The sequence below is a fragment of the Ictidomys tridecemlineatus genome, chromosome 2, assembly GCF_052094955.1.
Source record: "Ictidomys tridecemlineatus isolate mIctTri1 chromosome 2, mIctTri1.hap1, whole genome shotgun sequence".
Lineage (NCBI taxonomy): Eukaryota > Metazoa > Chordata > Mammalia > Rodentia > Sciuridae > Ictidomys > Ictidomys tridecemlineatus.
Window position 1 is genome coordinate 54,932,312 of NC_135478.1, and position 16,922 is coordinate 54,949,233.

Here is a 16,922-nt window from a genome sequence, read left to right on the forward strand (position 1 = left end):
CTTAAAATTCTCTTCTCGAGCACCTGTTCTGTACAAGGTACTGACCTACATAAATTATTTTAAAAAGTGGCCACAGAATAAGAATAAAACCTAGGTTCAGTCTTTAAAATAAAGTCTTACAAAAATGTAGGATGGAACCAGGTGTGGTGGAATTCCACACCTGGAATCCCAGCTGCCTGGGAGGCTGAGGCAGGAGGATCACAAATTCAAGACCAACCTCTGCAACTTAGCAAGGCTCTGAGCAACTTAAAACCTGTTTCAAAACAAAAAATAAAAAGGGCTGGGGATGTGGCTCAGGTTAAGTGCTCCTGGGATCAACCCCCAGACCAAAAAAAAAAAAAAGTTATTAAAAAAATTTCACAGGGGCTGGGGATGTGGCTCAAGCAGTAGCGCGCTCACCTAGCATGCATGTGGCCTGGGTTCAATCCTCAGCACCACATACAAACAAAGATTTTGTGTCCGCGGAAAACTAAAAAATAAATATTAAAAAAATTCTCTCTCTCTCTCTCTCTCTCTCTCTCTTTCTCTTTTTTTTTTTTTTAAAGATAGAGTGAGAGAGAGGAGAGAGAGAGAGAATTTTTAATATTTATTTTTTAGTTCTCGGTGGACACAACATCTTTGTTGGTATGTGGTGCTGAGGATCGAACCCGGGCCGCATGCATGCCAGGCGAGCGCGCTACCGCTTGAGCCACATCCCCAGCCCTCTCTCTCTCTTTAAATTTTTTTTTTTCCACAAAGCGTTAACAATACTTGGTGCAAATGTTGGAAATGAGCTTCACTGCACAGGGAGATCCATCACTGGGGAACTGACACTGTTCTCGAACGGAACTGCCTGGCCTTGCTATCCAGTGGTTACTCATTGAAGTGTTTCTCACCAGCTGGGCCCGCCCTGTGCAGATCTGAATGCTAACCTCCGCAGCTGGGAAATTCATGATTGCTCTTTCATGAGGTTGATCAAAATTTAACCCTACTTCCTTAAGGTAATGAGCCACCTTATGACCTCAGGTCTAACTGGCTGGGGAATCACTGGCACAGGACCAGCCAGGGGCCTCGGGAGCACAGCAGAGGTCCCCATTCTGCTCCACCTGAGCTTGGCAGAGGAGGGGAAAGCTGGGCAGGAGCCACAGGGGTCTCCCCCTCGGACTCCGGAGTCAGATCCAGGCTTCTTCCCTTCCTGACCCTCTCAGGGCTCTAGCTGCCATTTTGGAGGCAATTTCCTGCCTCCCATCCTTGGTTTCCTCATCTGTCAAGTGAGAATAATAACAGCAGCTATCTCAAAGGGCTACGATGGAGACGATGAGAGAGAACACGTGAAGTTCACTTGGTGTAGGGCGTGACTCATAGAAAGATCCATTAACTATTCAACAGGATAATAGTAACTAATAATTATCCTGGTAAATATTTAATACTTATTATTAATAATTAGTGGCCAATAACAATTATTATCATTAATGGTTATTGTTTAGTAGAAGGCAAAATGTTCTCTCTTATGAATTACTATATGTACATCAGGGAGCCTCAGACAAACAATTCTACTTTACAAACAATCTTCTAAAGTCAGAGAAGGGAGGAGGGAGGGCTCTGCAGAGAGGCTGCCCTGGAACTTCTCATGCTGTGCCAGCCCTTACAGTTGACAGTGAGAGGAGGTGCCAGCCCAGGGGACAGGGGACAGGGGACAGGGGAAAGAAAGCAACCAGCTGCTGTGCTTCTCAGCTGGCTCCAGACACTGACAGCACTTTCCTGCTTTCTAGTGTCCTCCAGATCCGAGATGTGCACTGAGGGGCACAGGCTCAGGGGGACCTAAGGAAAGCATCAGTCAGGGTCCCCTGGGGGGACAAGGGAAGGAGTTGGTCAGGATCAGAGGAAGTTGAGTAAAAAAGCACAATGTAGCAAGAAAAAGAAAGGAAAAAATAAAAAAAAATAAAACAGCCACAAAACCAGGATTGTTTCAATCACAAAGAGCAATGTGTTTCTAGAATCTGGGTGGAGAAGGAGCTGGGGGCGGGGGATGGGCACGCGCACAGGGACCTCTAGTGTGCCTGAACTTGAACTCAAGAAGGTTTAATGTTTTAAAGGGTCCAAGAATCGCCAGCTTTAAAAAAAGTAGCGACTCCCTGGATGCTGTCTGGATTGTGTTCCCAAGTTCATTTTCCTTAACAAACTGTGAGCTGTGTTTAAAACAGTGACAACCCGCAGTCTGCAGCCCGTGGACCGAGAACGTGCACACTGCTGACGTTTTATAATAAATAGACACCCCGGCAGTGCTGGGGGAGGTTTTGGTGATGGAGATTCCTTTTTTAGCTGGCCTGAAACTTTATGGACAATGTTTCTGTGAGAGCAGTTTACGGAACATTTGTCCCATAAGATATTTCCCCAAACACATCCTTTGGGTTTGCTAAACACTCTGCACAGCAGACACATCTGGAACTTTCTCCATGCACAGGAGTCTTGGCATAGCTCTGAGAAATCTTGCAAGAAAGAAACCGGTTTCCATGAGTTTAACCAAATGATTGCCAAAACTTGGGGATCCTTTCCTGACTGGGAGGCAGAGGGAGGGATGGAAATAGAAAAGGAAATTGAAAAAGTTGCAGGACACTGTGCCAGCATTTTCTCCTGGGAGAAAACTACCGAAAAGCAACAATGGTGGCCATGACTTTGGGACACAATAATACTGGCTAAGCTGGGTGCAGGGGTGCCCACCTGTGATCACAGCGGCTCGGGAGGCTGAGGCAGGAGCATCTTGAGTTCAAAGCCAGCCTCAGTAACTTAGTGAGGCCCTAAGCAACTCAGTGAGACCCTGTCTCTAAATAAAGTACAAAATAGGGCTGGGGATGGGGCTCAGTGGTTAAGCGCCTCTGGGTTCAATCCCTGTTACTACTACTACTACTACTACTACTACTACTACTACTACTACTACTAGTGATAATATTAATAATACTAGCTAAGGTCTGGGAGAGCTTTTCTGAGTAAGGCACTCTTCAAAGCATTAAAGGGAGTAACTCGGTTCTTATTTCTCCTGAAACCCTTATCTGCATATCAGAAATGAGGAAATGGAGGAACACTTGAAATAACTTAAGAAAATATTCAAAGACTACCTTCTTGAAGTAACATAAAATGCAGAATGTATCCGGGCCTGTATTTTACTAAGGAACTGTTTGTTTTGGCTTTAATATCCAAATATTCTCTGGCAAATGTTCTTTTTGACTCATTCCATCGCTAGGCAGCAGGGGACATGGGGCTTTTCTCCAGGGTGATGGTACCACCCTGCCCACCGCCCCTAGGGACTGCATAGCCTCACGGGCCCCTTCGTCCCTTGGCTGGGAAACTTTCCGACTAGTGCTCTCCAGTGGAAATAAAATGCAAGCTACACACTGAAGGTAAGAATTTCTATGAGTCGAGTTTTAAAAATACCAAAAGAGACAGATGAAATTAATTATTTTATAATGTTTTTAGCTGTGGATGAGCACATACCTTTGTTTTATTTATCTATTTTTATGTGGTGCTGAGGATGCAACCTAGGGCCTCCAACGCGCTAGACGAGTGTTCTGCCACTGAGCCCCAGCCCCAGATGACACTGATTTTAATAATGTGTTCCCTTTAACCCCACAGATCCAGAATGTCGCCATCTCAACATGCAGCACTGGCCACACATCAAGGACACACTGGAGACTGTAGAGGTCAGTGCGTTCTGGGCGATGCTTACAGAATGAACAGAGGGCATGGTGACAGTAACAACAAAGAAATTGGGCTCAAGAGTCAGAGGGACCTGTCTTCAAATACCCAGTTGGCATGACCTCGGGCAAGTCACTTGAGTCCTCTGTGCCTCAGGCTCCCCATTTGTGGAATGGGTATGACCACAGGGAGGTGGGTCAGGTAAATGACTGAACGGACCATGGATCACCGTGAGCACTCCAGAGGGTGCTGGTGGGCACCGCTGTCAGGCTGCCCAAAGGAAGTGGCTGCTGGGCTCCCCACTTGGTCTCTATTTAGCCTTTCTCAGCAGCCTGTGGCTCAGGGAGGCTATGCAGGGTGGAGCCCCAGGCCCTGTCCACAGCAGAGATGAAGGAGCACAAAGCTCCCCAGGCTCCTCCTGTGGGACACCCACCTCCCTCATGGGCCCTGGGCCAGCTGTCCTGCAGCAGCCACGCCTCTCACCCGGGGAGAGGCCATGGCAGGGAGTGGCCACAGGGGCACCTCCCCAGCCACAGGCTGCCTCCAGAGGAACTGGAGGTCTGAAGGCTTTCTCCACAGCTTTGCAACAGTTTCTTTCTTTTTGAGGGGTGGGGGGGGACCAGGGATTGAACTCAGGAACACACAACCATGGATCCACATCCCCAGCCCTATTTTGTATTTTATTTAGAGACAGGGTCTCACTGAATGGCTTAGCATCTTGCTTTTGCTGAGGCTGGCTTTGAACTCGTGATCCTCCTGCCTCAGCCTCCCAAGCTGCTGGGATTACAGGCGAACACCATTGCGTCTAGCTGAATAATAAGTCTTAAGCATTTCCTTTCTCTGTACCTGTGACTTGGACAAACTTTATAGTTCAGTATCTACCATACTCTTTTTTAGGGGGGAGGGAGGTATCAAGGATTGAACCCAGGGGTGCTTAACCACTGAGCCACATCTTCTGCCCTTTTTATTCTTTTTTTTTTTTTTTTGATACAGAGTCTCACTAAGTTGTTTAGAGTTTCTCTAAATTGTTGCAGCTGGCCTCCAACTTGTGATCCTCCTGCCTCAGCCTCCCGTGAAACTGGGATTACAGGAGTGTTTCATCCTACCTAGCTCCGCCATATTTTCTTAGTGTATAATTCCATGAAATCTATAACGCATGAAGTGCTGGCAGTAAAATAAGGATCTATGTGTCAAATAAGGGCCTGAGAATTAAGGAACTTTTTGAAAAGACAAGCCACAATCCAGGAGATGATATTTACAAACTACATAAAGGGTCAATATCCAGAATATATAAAGAACTCTCCAAGTTCAAAAATAAAAAAACAACATCTTAGTTTGTTTTAAAAAAAAATGAGCAGAAAACTTGAGCAAACATTTTACCAAAGAAGATATATAAATGGTAAATATAACTACAGAAAGAGATATTCAACATTAATAGTCATGAGGGAAATATAAATTAGAACTACAATGAGACTCCACTATGTTCCTATTAGAATGGCTCTAACTAAAAATAAAGCCATGATTTGTGGATACTGACACACAATGGGGGCGGGGTAGAAAGTCACTGGATGAGACCAAGGGGAATGAAGGGAAGGGAAAGGGTTTGCAATAGGAAAGACGGAATGAATGGACAGAACTTTTCCATGTTCATATATGAACACATGACCAGTGAAACCCCACATTATGTCCAACCACAAGAACAGGAAATTAGACTCCTTGTATGTATGATATGTCCAAATACACTTGACTGTCACATATATCTAAAAAAACACATATAAATAAATGAAAGTAAGAAAAAAAGAAACCCATAAAATATTGACAATACCAAGCACTGGTGAGGATGCAAAAGAATTGAAAGTTTATATCCTGCTAATGGTACTGAAAAATGGTACAACCACTGGGAAAAGTAGATCAGTAGTCCTTTGTGAAGTTAAATATACACTTAGCATATAACCTAGCAATCTCTCTCCTAGATATTTACTCCACTGCAATAAAAACTTACATTCACACACCAAAAGACCTGTATGCAAATGTTAATAATGGCTTTATTTGTAATGGCTAAAAACTGTGCTGCTCACTTGCATACCATAAACTGCAGTATATCCAACAACAGAATACTACTCAGCAATAAAAAGGATGAATGACTGATACAGGCATCAATGTAGATGAACCTCAAACGCACTCTGCTTAGTTATTCTATGATATTCCAGAAAAGGTCAAACTACAGAGACCAAAAACAGAATGTGAGGGGGATGGGTTGATACAAAGGACAACAGGAAATATTTTATAATTTGATTATGAACATTTTCAAGACTGAATGTATTTGCCAAAACTTGCAGAGCTATACACTAGAATGGGTGAGGTTAGAGCATAAAAATTACACCTTCGGATAAGAATGGAAACGCTAGAAAACACTAAGGGGAAATAAAAAGATTAAAAAAAAATCTTAGAAAAAGTCTTAGAATCACAGCAACTTGAACTTTTCCCATATGCTAACTGCATGTTTAAGTGCCTTACTCTGATTCTAAATGTATATGAGAACTGAGGATCGGTGAGAATTGGGAATCAATTTAAACAAATAATTATATTAATAGTTGCTCCTCGTTTTATTTTGCTCCTTCTCAAAGGAGGTTCTCAGTGCCCACAGGCTGTATGTGCACCTATCATCACCTTGTGCATTCATCTGTGATCCTTTTTATGATATTAAGAATATTTTCTATTTATTAATGGTTTGCAGTTATATGGAATGTCCTATGTTGGGAGTGGTACCAGGGATTGAACTCAGGGGCACTCAACCACTGAGCCACAGCCGTATTTTGTATTTTATTTAGAGACAGGGTCTCACTGGTTCCTTGGCACCTTGCCATTGCTGAGGCTGGCTTTGATCACCCTGTCTCAGCCTCCAGAGCCTCTAGGATTACAAGTGTGCACCACCGCGCCCGGCCCAGAATGTCCTATTTATTAATGATGTACAATTATACAGAATGCCTAGGCAGATGTGTGGTCCAGACGTAAAGAGACAAATGAGAAAAGTGACCCATAAATGACCATAACAGTGACTCTGTAACAATCTTATTATCAAAAAGAGCCCAATTCTGATGGATATAAAGTTGCAAATTTGAAATGGCAATTATATGATAAAAATAGCATTTTATTAAGTGAGAGGGCTTATTTCTGCATAGGAAGAGACCCCAGAATTCTTTTACTTCAAAATCATAGCCCATTCAAGAGAAAGCTCTGAAGGGTCCTCACATTGACCCCTGAAACCTCCTGTTGCTGGGCACAGTGGTGTAAGCCTGTCATCCCAGTGGCTCCAGAGGCTGAGGCAGGAGGATTGCAAGTTCAAAGCCAGCCTCAGCAATTTAGGGAGGCCCAAAGCAACTCAGTGAGACCTTGTCTCTAAATAAATATTTATTTATTTATTAGAAAATACCAAGAAATACTAGAGTACTAGAAAATACTAAGAGGAAATAGAAAAACCAACAAACTTCCTGCCCCTGCAGGCCAGAGAGCCCCCTGCCATTTCCTGAGTCCCCATCACAGATGGATGTGCTGCTCAGCAGGTTTCCAGTGACTGCCCAGAAGGCAACAAATTAGCAAGTATCTGCTTTATCCTTTTCCTCCCAAGGGCTGGGGTTCTGAAGCAAAGCAAAGCAATCAGGACTCCCAGGATCTGATGGGTAGGAGACAGAAGAGGCCCTGAGACTGGGTGGCTGTTGAAGCAGGCACCCTCTGGCTGTCTCTGGATCCAGAACCTGGGGAGAAAACGCTCCAGGGAGGGAACCAGAGAGTCCATCCAACATCAAAGAGCCTCAGTCTCTAGGCCAAGCCGCCTGCCTGCCTGAAGTTTCCAACTGAGAACTGGTTCTTCAGGGTTTCAAAACACAGGTGAGAGCCAGGTACAGTGGGAGGGCCATAATCCCAGAGGCTAAGGCAGGAGGATGGAAAGTTTCAAGTTAGCCTCCGCAGTTTAGAGAGACCCTGTCACTAAATAAAATACAAGACAGGGCTGGGGATGTGACTCAGTAATTGAGTGCCCCTGGGTTCAAAACCCAGTATCCCCACAAAAGGAAAAAACTTCCCCAAACCTAAAACTAGAAGGAAAATGTCAATTTGAACAATAGTAACAATAACAATGAAGCAAAAAGCAACTTAGGAGATGACAACCCAATGCAACATAAAGACCTCATTTAGATCACCCTCTAATCAAACAGGCTGCCAGGAAGTTATCTGGGGGACAATGAGGAAAACTTTAATATAGAGACTGTTTTTGATATGGAGAAACTGTTAATTTTGCTCATGGTGTGAAATCATACTTCAGTTACATATTAAAAGACCTGTATTGGGATATTTAGAGATATTTTAGAGATGGTATTTGGGTTTGCTTTAAAATATTCCAGAAGATGACACACACCTGTAATCCTAGCAGCTCAGGAGGCTGAGGCAGGAGGATCATAAGTTCAAGGCCAGCCTCAGCAACTTATCAAGGCCCTAAGCAATTGTTTTAAAAAATGACTGGGGATATGGCTCAGTAGTAAAGTACCACTGGGTTCAATCCCTCCTACCCAAAAAATAAACAACCAGAAAACTAAATAAAATGGTACTAAAAAAAATAAATATTTCAGAAAATAAAAGAAGGCAAATGTGAAAATATCTTAGTCATTGTTAAATGTAGATGACATGTTTAGGGTGATTCATTTAACTCTGGCCTCTACTTTGCTTGTGCAAAGAAGACATTCATAATCAAATGTTTTCATAAAAACAAGATGAAAGAAAAAGTTATACTAATAAATGAGAACAAATGAAAGGAGAAATTGTTCCTATATTACAAGTTTCTGTTTCATTATCCTTAAATTATAGCTTTTGGAAAATGGTACTGTTATTACCAATGTTTGTTAAAGAAAAATAGGAAAGCAATGTTTTTATATAAATGCTGTACAGATCAAGCTGAGGAAATTAAACTTGAGAATTTAGTTGCTTAAAAAAATATGTTATAATAACTTAGGATGGGTTCCAGAGGTCACTGCTTATATTGTTATGTTATATTAGACATAAAGTTATAGAAGAATATTTTTTAAAATTATAAAATTTCAAAAATTATAAAATTAAAAAAAAATCATAAAACACTGATACGGGTGAAACGGGTAAATGAACAAGAAACACCAAACGGATCTAACTATCACTTAAACTTCAGGCTCAGTTCTGGGTCGCCACATCCACTGTTTCCTGGTTTCCACGATGCGGTCAAGTTCAGTTTCTCATCCGGGAATAACCTGAGCATTCTCTGCCTTGGGAGTGGCTTCTGGAGTAGTGCAGGGATCCCTGAGGACTTCCTTCATAGGGTGTAAAGCCTGAGGCAAAGGACCTGGGGCTGCAGAAATTGGGTACCAACAGGGAAGCAGCAGGGCTCCCCCAGGGACTGCCACAGCCACAGAGTCATTTACATAACCCCTCCCCCTTGCCTCTTGGGGCTCCGGAGTTCTGTCTCTCACTCCATCAGGGCCCAACTGGCCAGGCAGCTAATCTAATCAGCTAATCTATGCTAAATTATTAATGGGATCCAGGAGGTTAATGGGTAACCTCTAGACACTCCAACAGGGGCCTGCGGGAGACACTAAGAGGCATTAGAGTCTTGGTGGGAATTTCAAGTACCAGCAACCCTCCTCAAGCCAAATCAAATTCCAGGCAGGCACTTAAAAAGTCCTGCCAGCAGAAGGAACTTAGGTGAATGCAATCAGAGCCAGAAAGGGACAGGCCAGAAAAATCCTCTAACAATGGTGTATGTATGAGATGTGTGACCTTGGATGAGTCAACAGTAAGTTGACTCAGTAAGTCAACAGTAAGTCTCAGTTTCCCCATCTGCAAAATGGAGCTAAGGGAAGAATTAGGGCATCTACAGCTCAGAAAGCTCTTGGAATAGGGCCGGCTACATGATACCTGCTCAATAAAAGTTGGCCATCCATAGGTCATTTAGGGATGGGAAGCTAGATGGGAAGTCCAAGAAGATGCTCTGAAAACTGAAGTTGGAAAGAGTTGTCCAGCAGCTCGGGAGGCTGAGGCAGAAGGACTGTGAGTTCAAAGCCAGCTTCATAAAAGCAAGGCCCTAAGCAACTCAGTGAGACCCTGTCTCTAAATAAAATACAAAAAAGTGTTGGGGATAGGGCTCAGTGGTTAAGCACCCCGGGGTTCAATATCCAGTACCAAAATAAATAAATAAATAAATAAGTAAAAAGTAAAGATTGCTTATGTTCTTGGCAATAAGAAATAATCACTGTTAATATTTTTATGCCTTTTCTTGCGGGTGCACATATACATATCCTAATTTTAGGGGGTGATACTGGTGAGTAAAACCCAGGGTGTTTTACTGAGCCACATCCCAGCCCTTAGAGACAGAATCTTGCTGAGTTCCTTAGGACCTTATTAAGTGGCTGAGATGACCCTGAACGTGTGATCCTCCTGCCTCAGCCTCCCAAGCCACTGAAATTACAGGTGTATGCCACCACACCTGGTAAATCTTAACATTCTTAAAAAGTGACATATCATACATACTAGTTCATCACCTGCTTGTTCACTTAACGTGTACATCCATGTTTGTTAACAAATCCATGCCATCATTTTTCATGGCTGCAGAGAATCCATCATCTGCCCACACTATAATTTATTGATCTCTGCCTCTACTCAGGGGTACTGAGGTTGTTTCTATTCTCTTGCTATAAAAGTATGGTATTGGCACAATGGAATATTGCTCAGCTATAAGAATATAAAATTATGGCATTTGCCTGTAAATGGATGGAACTGGAGACTCTCTACTAAGTGAAATAAGTCAATCCCCAAAAAACCAAAGGCTGAGTGTTCTCTCTGATATGTGGATACTAACACGCAATAAGGGAGGAAGGATGGAAGAATAGAAGTATTTTGGATGAGACAAAGGGGAATGAAGGGAAGAGAGGGGGATGGGAACAGGAAAGACAGTGGAGTGAATGGGACAGAACTTTCCTATGTTCATATATGGACACACGACCCCTGAAACTCCACATCATGTCCAACCACAAGAATGGGAAGCTATGTCCATGTATGTGGGATAGGTCAAGATACACCCTACTGCCATGTATAGCTAAAAAGAACAAATAAAAAATTATAAAAAAGAAGGAGCCTGGTACTGGGCATCATTCATAACTTATTGGACATAACTGTCCAATGCTGTCTTAGAAACAGCACTGGCAGGCCAAGGGGCACATCCCACAAGACACAAAGAGAGCTGGCCTTGCTGAGATGGGAAGATGCAAGAGGAATTTTAGTAACAGGAAAACACTGTCCCACAAGCCCAAGCCAACAGGGGGACCTTCCTCGGGCCTCCTCCCTCTCCCACACCTACCAGAGAGCCCCTGAGGGTCACTAACTAGAACAACTCCTAAACCACCTGGGGAAAGTTCAGGGTCAGAGACAGAACGGGGGATTTCACCTGGAGGCCAGCAGTGAATCAACAGCAGGAAGGGGCTTACCAAAGCCACCTCCTCTCCCCAGGGCTCCCACCAGCTTGTCACTGGTCCCCTTCAGCCTGGGGCAGGCAGGCTGGCAAGCTCATTGGACTTGACAAAGACCCACTGTGGAGGGACACTGCAGTCACAAGGGCCTGATATAGCAAACTGACCCCTCGCCTATCATGCTGGACCCAAGGAACTTATCAACAGGATGCAAAGACAAATAAATACAGTCACGCTTAAGTGGCCCAAGGTACACAGAGACATAACCCATGATATCAAAGATGATCTGGAAAGGGAGCCACTGGGCCAAGAGACACTTTCGCTTTTGAGAAATAAAATGTCAACAAGCAGCACTGGGTACAGAGGAAACAAGCAGACGGAAATCACTCTCAACCCTGCCACCAGCAAGTCCCTTAAACCTTTTCTGACCTGGTCCCACCAACCTGTAATCTGGGTTAGGCCAGAGGCCTCGCCCGGCTCAGATCCCCGGAATCCAGCAACTCCAGGGTGACACCTAGCTTAGCAGAGGACTCAGGGACACCTGTCCCAAGACTTGGGCCAGAGACAGTTCTGTCACATGGTCCCTAGGTAGGATCACTGCTGGAAATGAGAGAGGGACCCCACAGCGGAGCCTCAGTTTCCTACACTGTCTACAACTAGAGAATTGGATTAAACCTGACTGCTAAGATTTCCCCCATCGCAAATACTGTATTATCCTATAAGATAAAGAAGGCATCAACATGCAAGGTCAAGTCCAGCAGGAGACAGATCACCAGAGACACGCCCACTGAGCTCTAGTCGGAATCTCTTGGAAGACGCAGGAAAGCCACTGATTCTAGTTCCATCCCATTTTCCTGCAAGATACGTTTGTTTCTAAAGAATCTGCATTTGTGTCCCTACTCCTGGGTGGGAGGACACATGGCTGAAGCTGCATGACTGGCCTTGGGAGGTGGCCCTTGTCCTCTCTGGCAAGAGGGACCACGCCCACCCCCAATCTCCGTTCACTCCCTAGACGAGGGCTACCTGGTGTCGGAGATTTCCATGACCTGCCTAGCCATCCCTCTAATGGTGCTTGTGGATTGTGCCACAGTTCAAAGTGCCTTCCACCTGTTCTGAGTCTCTGTTCTGAGCCGCCTGCATCTGAATTCAAAGAAGGGGTGCAGAAGCAGCTGGAAGAGAGAAACCAGAGTGGCAGAGTCCCGCAGCGATCTTTGGAAGGGCCAGTGGAAACTGCTGGGCTCCTGATCCATCTCAGGGGGTGAAGGAAGGGCACACCATATTGGTCACTGGCAAGGAAACCGAACAGCAGCATCCGGGCTGAGAGGTGGCTCAGTGGCAGGGCGCTTGCCAAGCACGGGGGAGGCACTGGGGTTGTTCTCAATGCCACATAAAAATAAATATATAAAATAAGGGGATTGTGCCCATCTACAACTGAAAACTTTTTTAAAATATATTTTTTAAAATCGGCTTTTGTGACTTGGAAGGCATTACATACAGCCCAGATGTCAGTAATGATTACAACACAAGTAAACTTTTGTGGAAAAAATAAGGTGACTTCCATTGGTAGTTCTCAATCTTTACTTTTTTGTTTTGGTACTGGGATTGAACTCAGGGCCACTTGATCACTGAGCCCCATCCCCAGCCCTATTTTGTGTTTTATTTAGAGACAGGGTCTCACTGAGTTGCTTAGGGTCTCGCTTTTGCAGAGGCTGGCTTTGAACTCAAAAAAAAGTTCAGTTCCAAGAGGGAAGAGGACACCAGATACTATCACCAGGGGATGACCTGATCCACACATAAGATGAAGCAAGCAGCCCTATTTTGTGTTTTATTTAGAGACAGGGTCTCACTGAGTTGCTTAGGGCCTCTGCTTTTGCAGAGGCTGGCTTTGAACTCACCATCCTCCTGCCTCAGGCTTCCGAGTTGCTGGAATTACAGGCGTGAGACACTGAGCCTGGCTCAATATTTACTCCTAAAATTCCTTCTTCTTAGTGTTTTTAACACGACTTGACAATGACTTGTCCTCTCAGAAAATCAAATGTCCACTAACTTGGATAATTGGTTTAGAAAAATGAACCTTGAGTATTTCTTGGAATGTCAGCACTGAGACGTTCTCTCCCCAGCCAAATTCCCTTTTCCACCAGTCATCTACACAGACAAAATGGCCCTTGGAGTAAGAAGATCGTGAAACTCTTACTGAGGACTAGGTGTAAGATCTTGGCTAGGGTACTTCATTGCTCTAAGCCTCAGCTTCTTTCCCAGATACAACTAAAATCAGAATGGCACCTATCTCATAAATTTGTGATAAAGAAGAATGAAATAGCCCGGGTGCAGTGGCCCACGCCTGTAGTGCCAACAGCTTGGGAGGCTGAGGCAGGAGGATCAGGAGTTCAAAGCCAGCCTCAGCAACTTAGCAAGGCCCTGAGCAACTCAGTGAGACCCTGTCTCTAAATAAAATATAAAATAGGGCTGGGGATGAGGCTCAGTGGTTGAGTGCCCCTGGGTTCAAATCCTGGTACCAAAAAAAAAAAAAAAAAAAGATGAATGAAACAGTATAAATAGTATACTTGCAGTGCCAATAGTAATTTTTTAAAATGTTGGTTTGTAGCCACTTTTTGGCAGAATACATAATGTTCCAAAAGATAATCAGTGAGAATATTATTTCAGCGTCTTTTGAACATGTTATGAAGAAAGAAGAAGAAGAAACACATTTTTTCTATCACATGCTATACATACATTTATGGACATATTTAAAATATGTACTTGTGCCAGGTATAGTGGCACACACCTGTAATCTCAGAGGCTTGGGAGGCTGAGGAAGGAGGATGGTGAGTTCAAAGCCAGCCTCAGAAACTCAGTGAGGCCCTAAGCCACTCAGTGAGACCCTGTCTCTAAATAAAATACAAAATAGGGCTGGAGACATGGCTCAGTGGTTAAGCACCCTGGATTCAATCAGTATAAAAAAATCAGTACAAAAAAAGTGTGCTTTGGAATATGGATTTGGGAAGTCAAAAAGTGAAGGGCAATGGTCTTAGCAGTATAGGCAAATAAATAAATAAATAAATAGTGACAAATGCCTTGACCATTAAACTTGCTGGTGGTGGCAGTCTTGATGCTACACAAGCTCCCGGGCCTACTGTCTATGGGTATGTCCACCCAATCCCAGCTCATCTTGAGCAAGACAGAGGACTTCAGTGACATTCATCCAGGCTTGGAGGTCAGATCACAGAGCTGAATACAGTGAAGCCAGGAGACCTAAGATGCAGCCCTCTTAGTCATCGGTTGATGCTATCTTTAATTAAAGGGTTCACTTTAGAAATAGCACTTCCAAGAGGGAAGAGGACACCAGATACTATCACCAGGGGACGACCTGATCCACACACAAGATGAAGCAAGCAATCATGTGAGAAGCATTTGAAGAACTCCCTGTTGGTCTGGAAGGTTTTGTTGTTTGCACATACTATGAAGACCCTGAAGAGCTGGTTAATTTGTTGATGTAATTTTTTTTTTTATACCAGGGATTGAACCCAGGGGCACTCAACCACTGAGCCACATCTCCAGCTCCTTTTTATGTTTTATTTTGAAACATAAAAATGTTACTTAGAATCTCACTAAGTTGCTGAGGCTGGCTTTGAACTCACGATCCTCCTGCCTCAGCCTCCCGAGCTGCTGGGGTTACAGGAGTGGACCACTGAGCCCACCCACTTGAGGGATGATTTTAATGATAAGCTATCATTAAGTAGAAAGCAACCAGGCTCAGGAGACAATAGTGGGTTGCCGTAGGACTGTTGATGGAGGAACAGGGATCAGCATCAGCTTTCCAAGGTATCTGCAATGACAGATCCCTGAGAGTGGCCAAACAGATCAGTAAGCAGCCTGTGACAATCTGGTCAGAATGAAAAGAGATCTAGTAGTGGGTACAGGCCCACTCCTTTATTTCCTGAAACCATAGGACATTAGCAAAAGTAAAGTTGGTAGGAAAATTTCAGATAATACAGAATATTTTGCAAATTCCATTTGTAAGGCAATTCTTGTAACCCTACACAGGAAGAAGCCCAGAAAAACAAAGTCACTAGAACACAGCAAGAAAATACAAGCAATTGCTGATGGGGTATATCACTGTCACAGCTTCAAAAAACTACTAAAGCTGAGCCCTAAAAATTAGCAACTTGCAACAGAAGATGCAGCTCTGCCCACACAGGAATTGGAATCACCACTTCATGCGTTTGAATCCTCACTTTGCCAAGTTTCAGCTGTGCAACCTTTGAAACATCACTAAACCTCTCTGAAGTTTCCATATCTATATGGAGCCTAGGGTATACCTACCTCACTGGAGGACTGAACAAAAGACAATGATACAGGGTGCCTTGCAAACTGCAAAAGAGCTACATCCCTGAAGTCTGGCTAATGAACCCATCTCACAGAGTTGGCATCTCCGCTTAAACAAGAAGCAAATACCTGAGGTGTCACACGTATGACTTCCTGGAGAGGGCTCCCTCTGGGGACTGCTACGCCTATAAATAATGTGGGGCTTGTTTTGCTCCTCTTCATCTTCTTGTTTGTCCACGGACAATAGCGGTTCAATAAAATAATCCCCATCATGGAACCGAAATGTGCCCAGCTGCAAATGAAGAGAGAAGTTGATTTAGCAGAATTTAGCCAATGGAAGGGAAAACAAAACAAAATAAACAATCCCAAGAAGAAACAGGCTCATTCTATTCAACCCCTTTCCTTCGTGGGCAGCTCTGCCCATGGAGGAATTGGAGTCCCTGTTTACAGTAAAAATACTGAAGCATGTGTGGAGAATATTTTCACCCTCTGCCATCTTGGTACCTTCTTTTCAGGGATTGAACCCAGAGGTGCTTAACCACTGAGCCACATCCCCAGTTCTTTTTTATATTTTATTTAAGGCCTCACTAAGTTGCTGAGGCTGGCTTTGAACTCATGATCCTCCTGCCTCAGCCTCCCAAGCTTCTGGGATTACAGGTGTGTGCCACCACACTGGGCAAGTGAGTTTCTTAACTGTACTGAGATGGAGCTTACTGTTTGTCAGGTGGAGATAAAGATGCTTTCCGTCAAGGACCATTGTGCAGATTAAATGAGAGAATGCAAATAAAGTGCCTGACACCTTAGAAGGGCTTAGAACTCATTAGTGGTTTCTGGTATGGCAGGATCCACCAGGGCTCCTACCAACCATGCTAAGCATCTTGAGAAAGGCCACTCTTTCTACTCCTAACAAGTTTTGCCAACCATCCATGATACCTCAAGCTCCCACCACCCAAATCAGATAATACTCCAACCATACTCCTTGTCGTGCCAGTGGGCGGTGTCTAAGAGAAGAAATCAAACTCTTCTCTTTCTCAGCCGTCCTGTTTCCCACACCAGAAAATAATAAGCAGGCTTCTGCCCTTCCTGGGCACAAGAGAAATGACTGTCCCCAAAGGCCAGCATCTGCCACATGCACAGCTTGTTAGAAATGCAAATGATTATACACCAACCCAAACCTGATCCACTGCATCAGAATCTCTGGGGCGGGCCCCAGGAATCAGATTTTAATGAGCCCCCAGGGTATTCTTAAAAATGATAACAGGTGAGAAGCACCAGCCCCCAAACCAGGTAATATCAAAATTGCCCCAGAAGTTCTGTTTTTTGATACTGGGAATTGAACCCAAGGGTGCTTAACCACTGAGCCACATCCCAGCCCTATTTGGTATTTTATTTAGAGACAGCGTCTCACTGAGTTGCTGAGGTTGGCCTTGAACTTGCGAT

General features: G+C 44.1%; 1 protein-coding gene across 6 annotated transcripts in view; it reads right to left on the minus strand.

The window, feature by feature from the left end:
* Positions 1 to 16,922, minus strand: part of Adamts9 (ADAM metallopeptidase with thrombospondin type 1 motif 9) — a 159,011-nt gene that overhangs the window by 136,897 nt on the left and 5,192 nt on the right. For all 6 annotated transcript variants that reach the window (XM_078038605.1, XM_078038604.1, XM_078038603.1 and 3 more), the window contains exon 3: positions 15,612 to 15,774. In XM_078038605.1, coding sequence (XP_077894731.1) covers positions 15,612 to 15,774 — 163 coding nt within the window. The remainder of the gene's footprint in view (positions 1 to 15,611; positions 15,775 to 16,922) is intronic.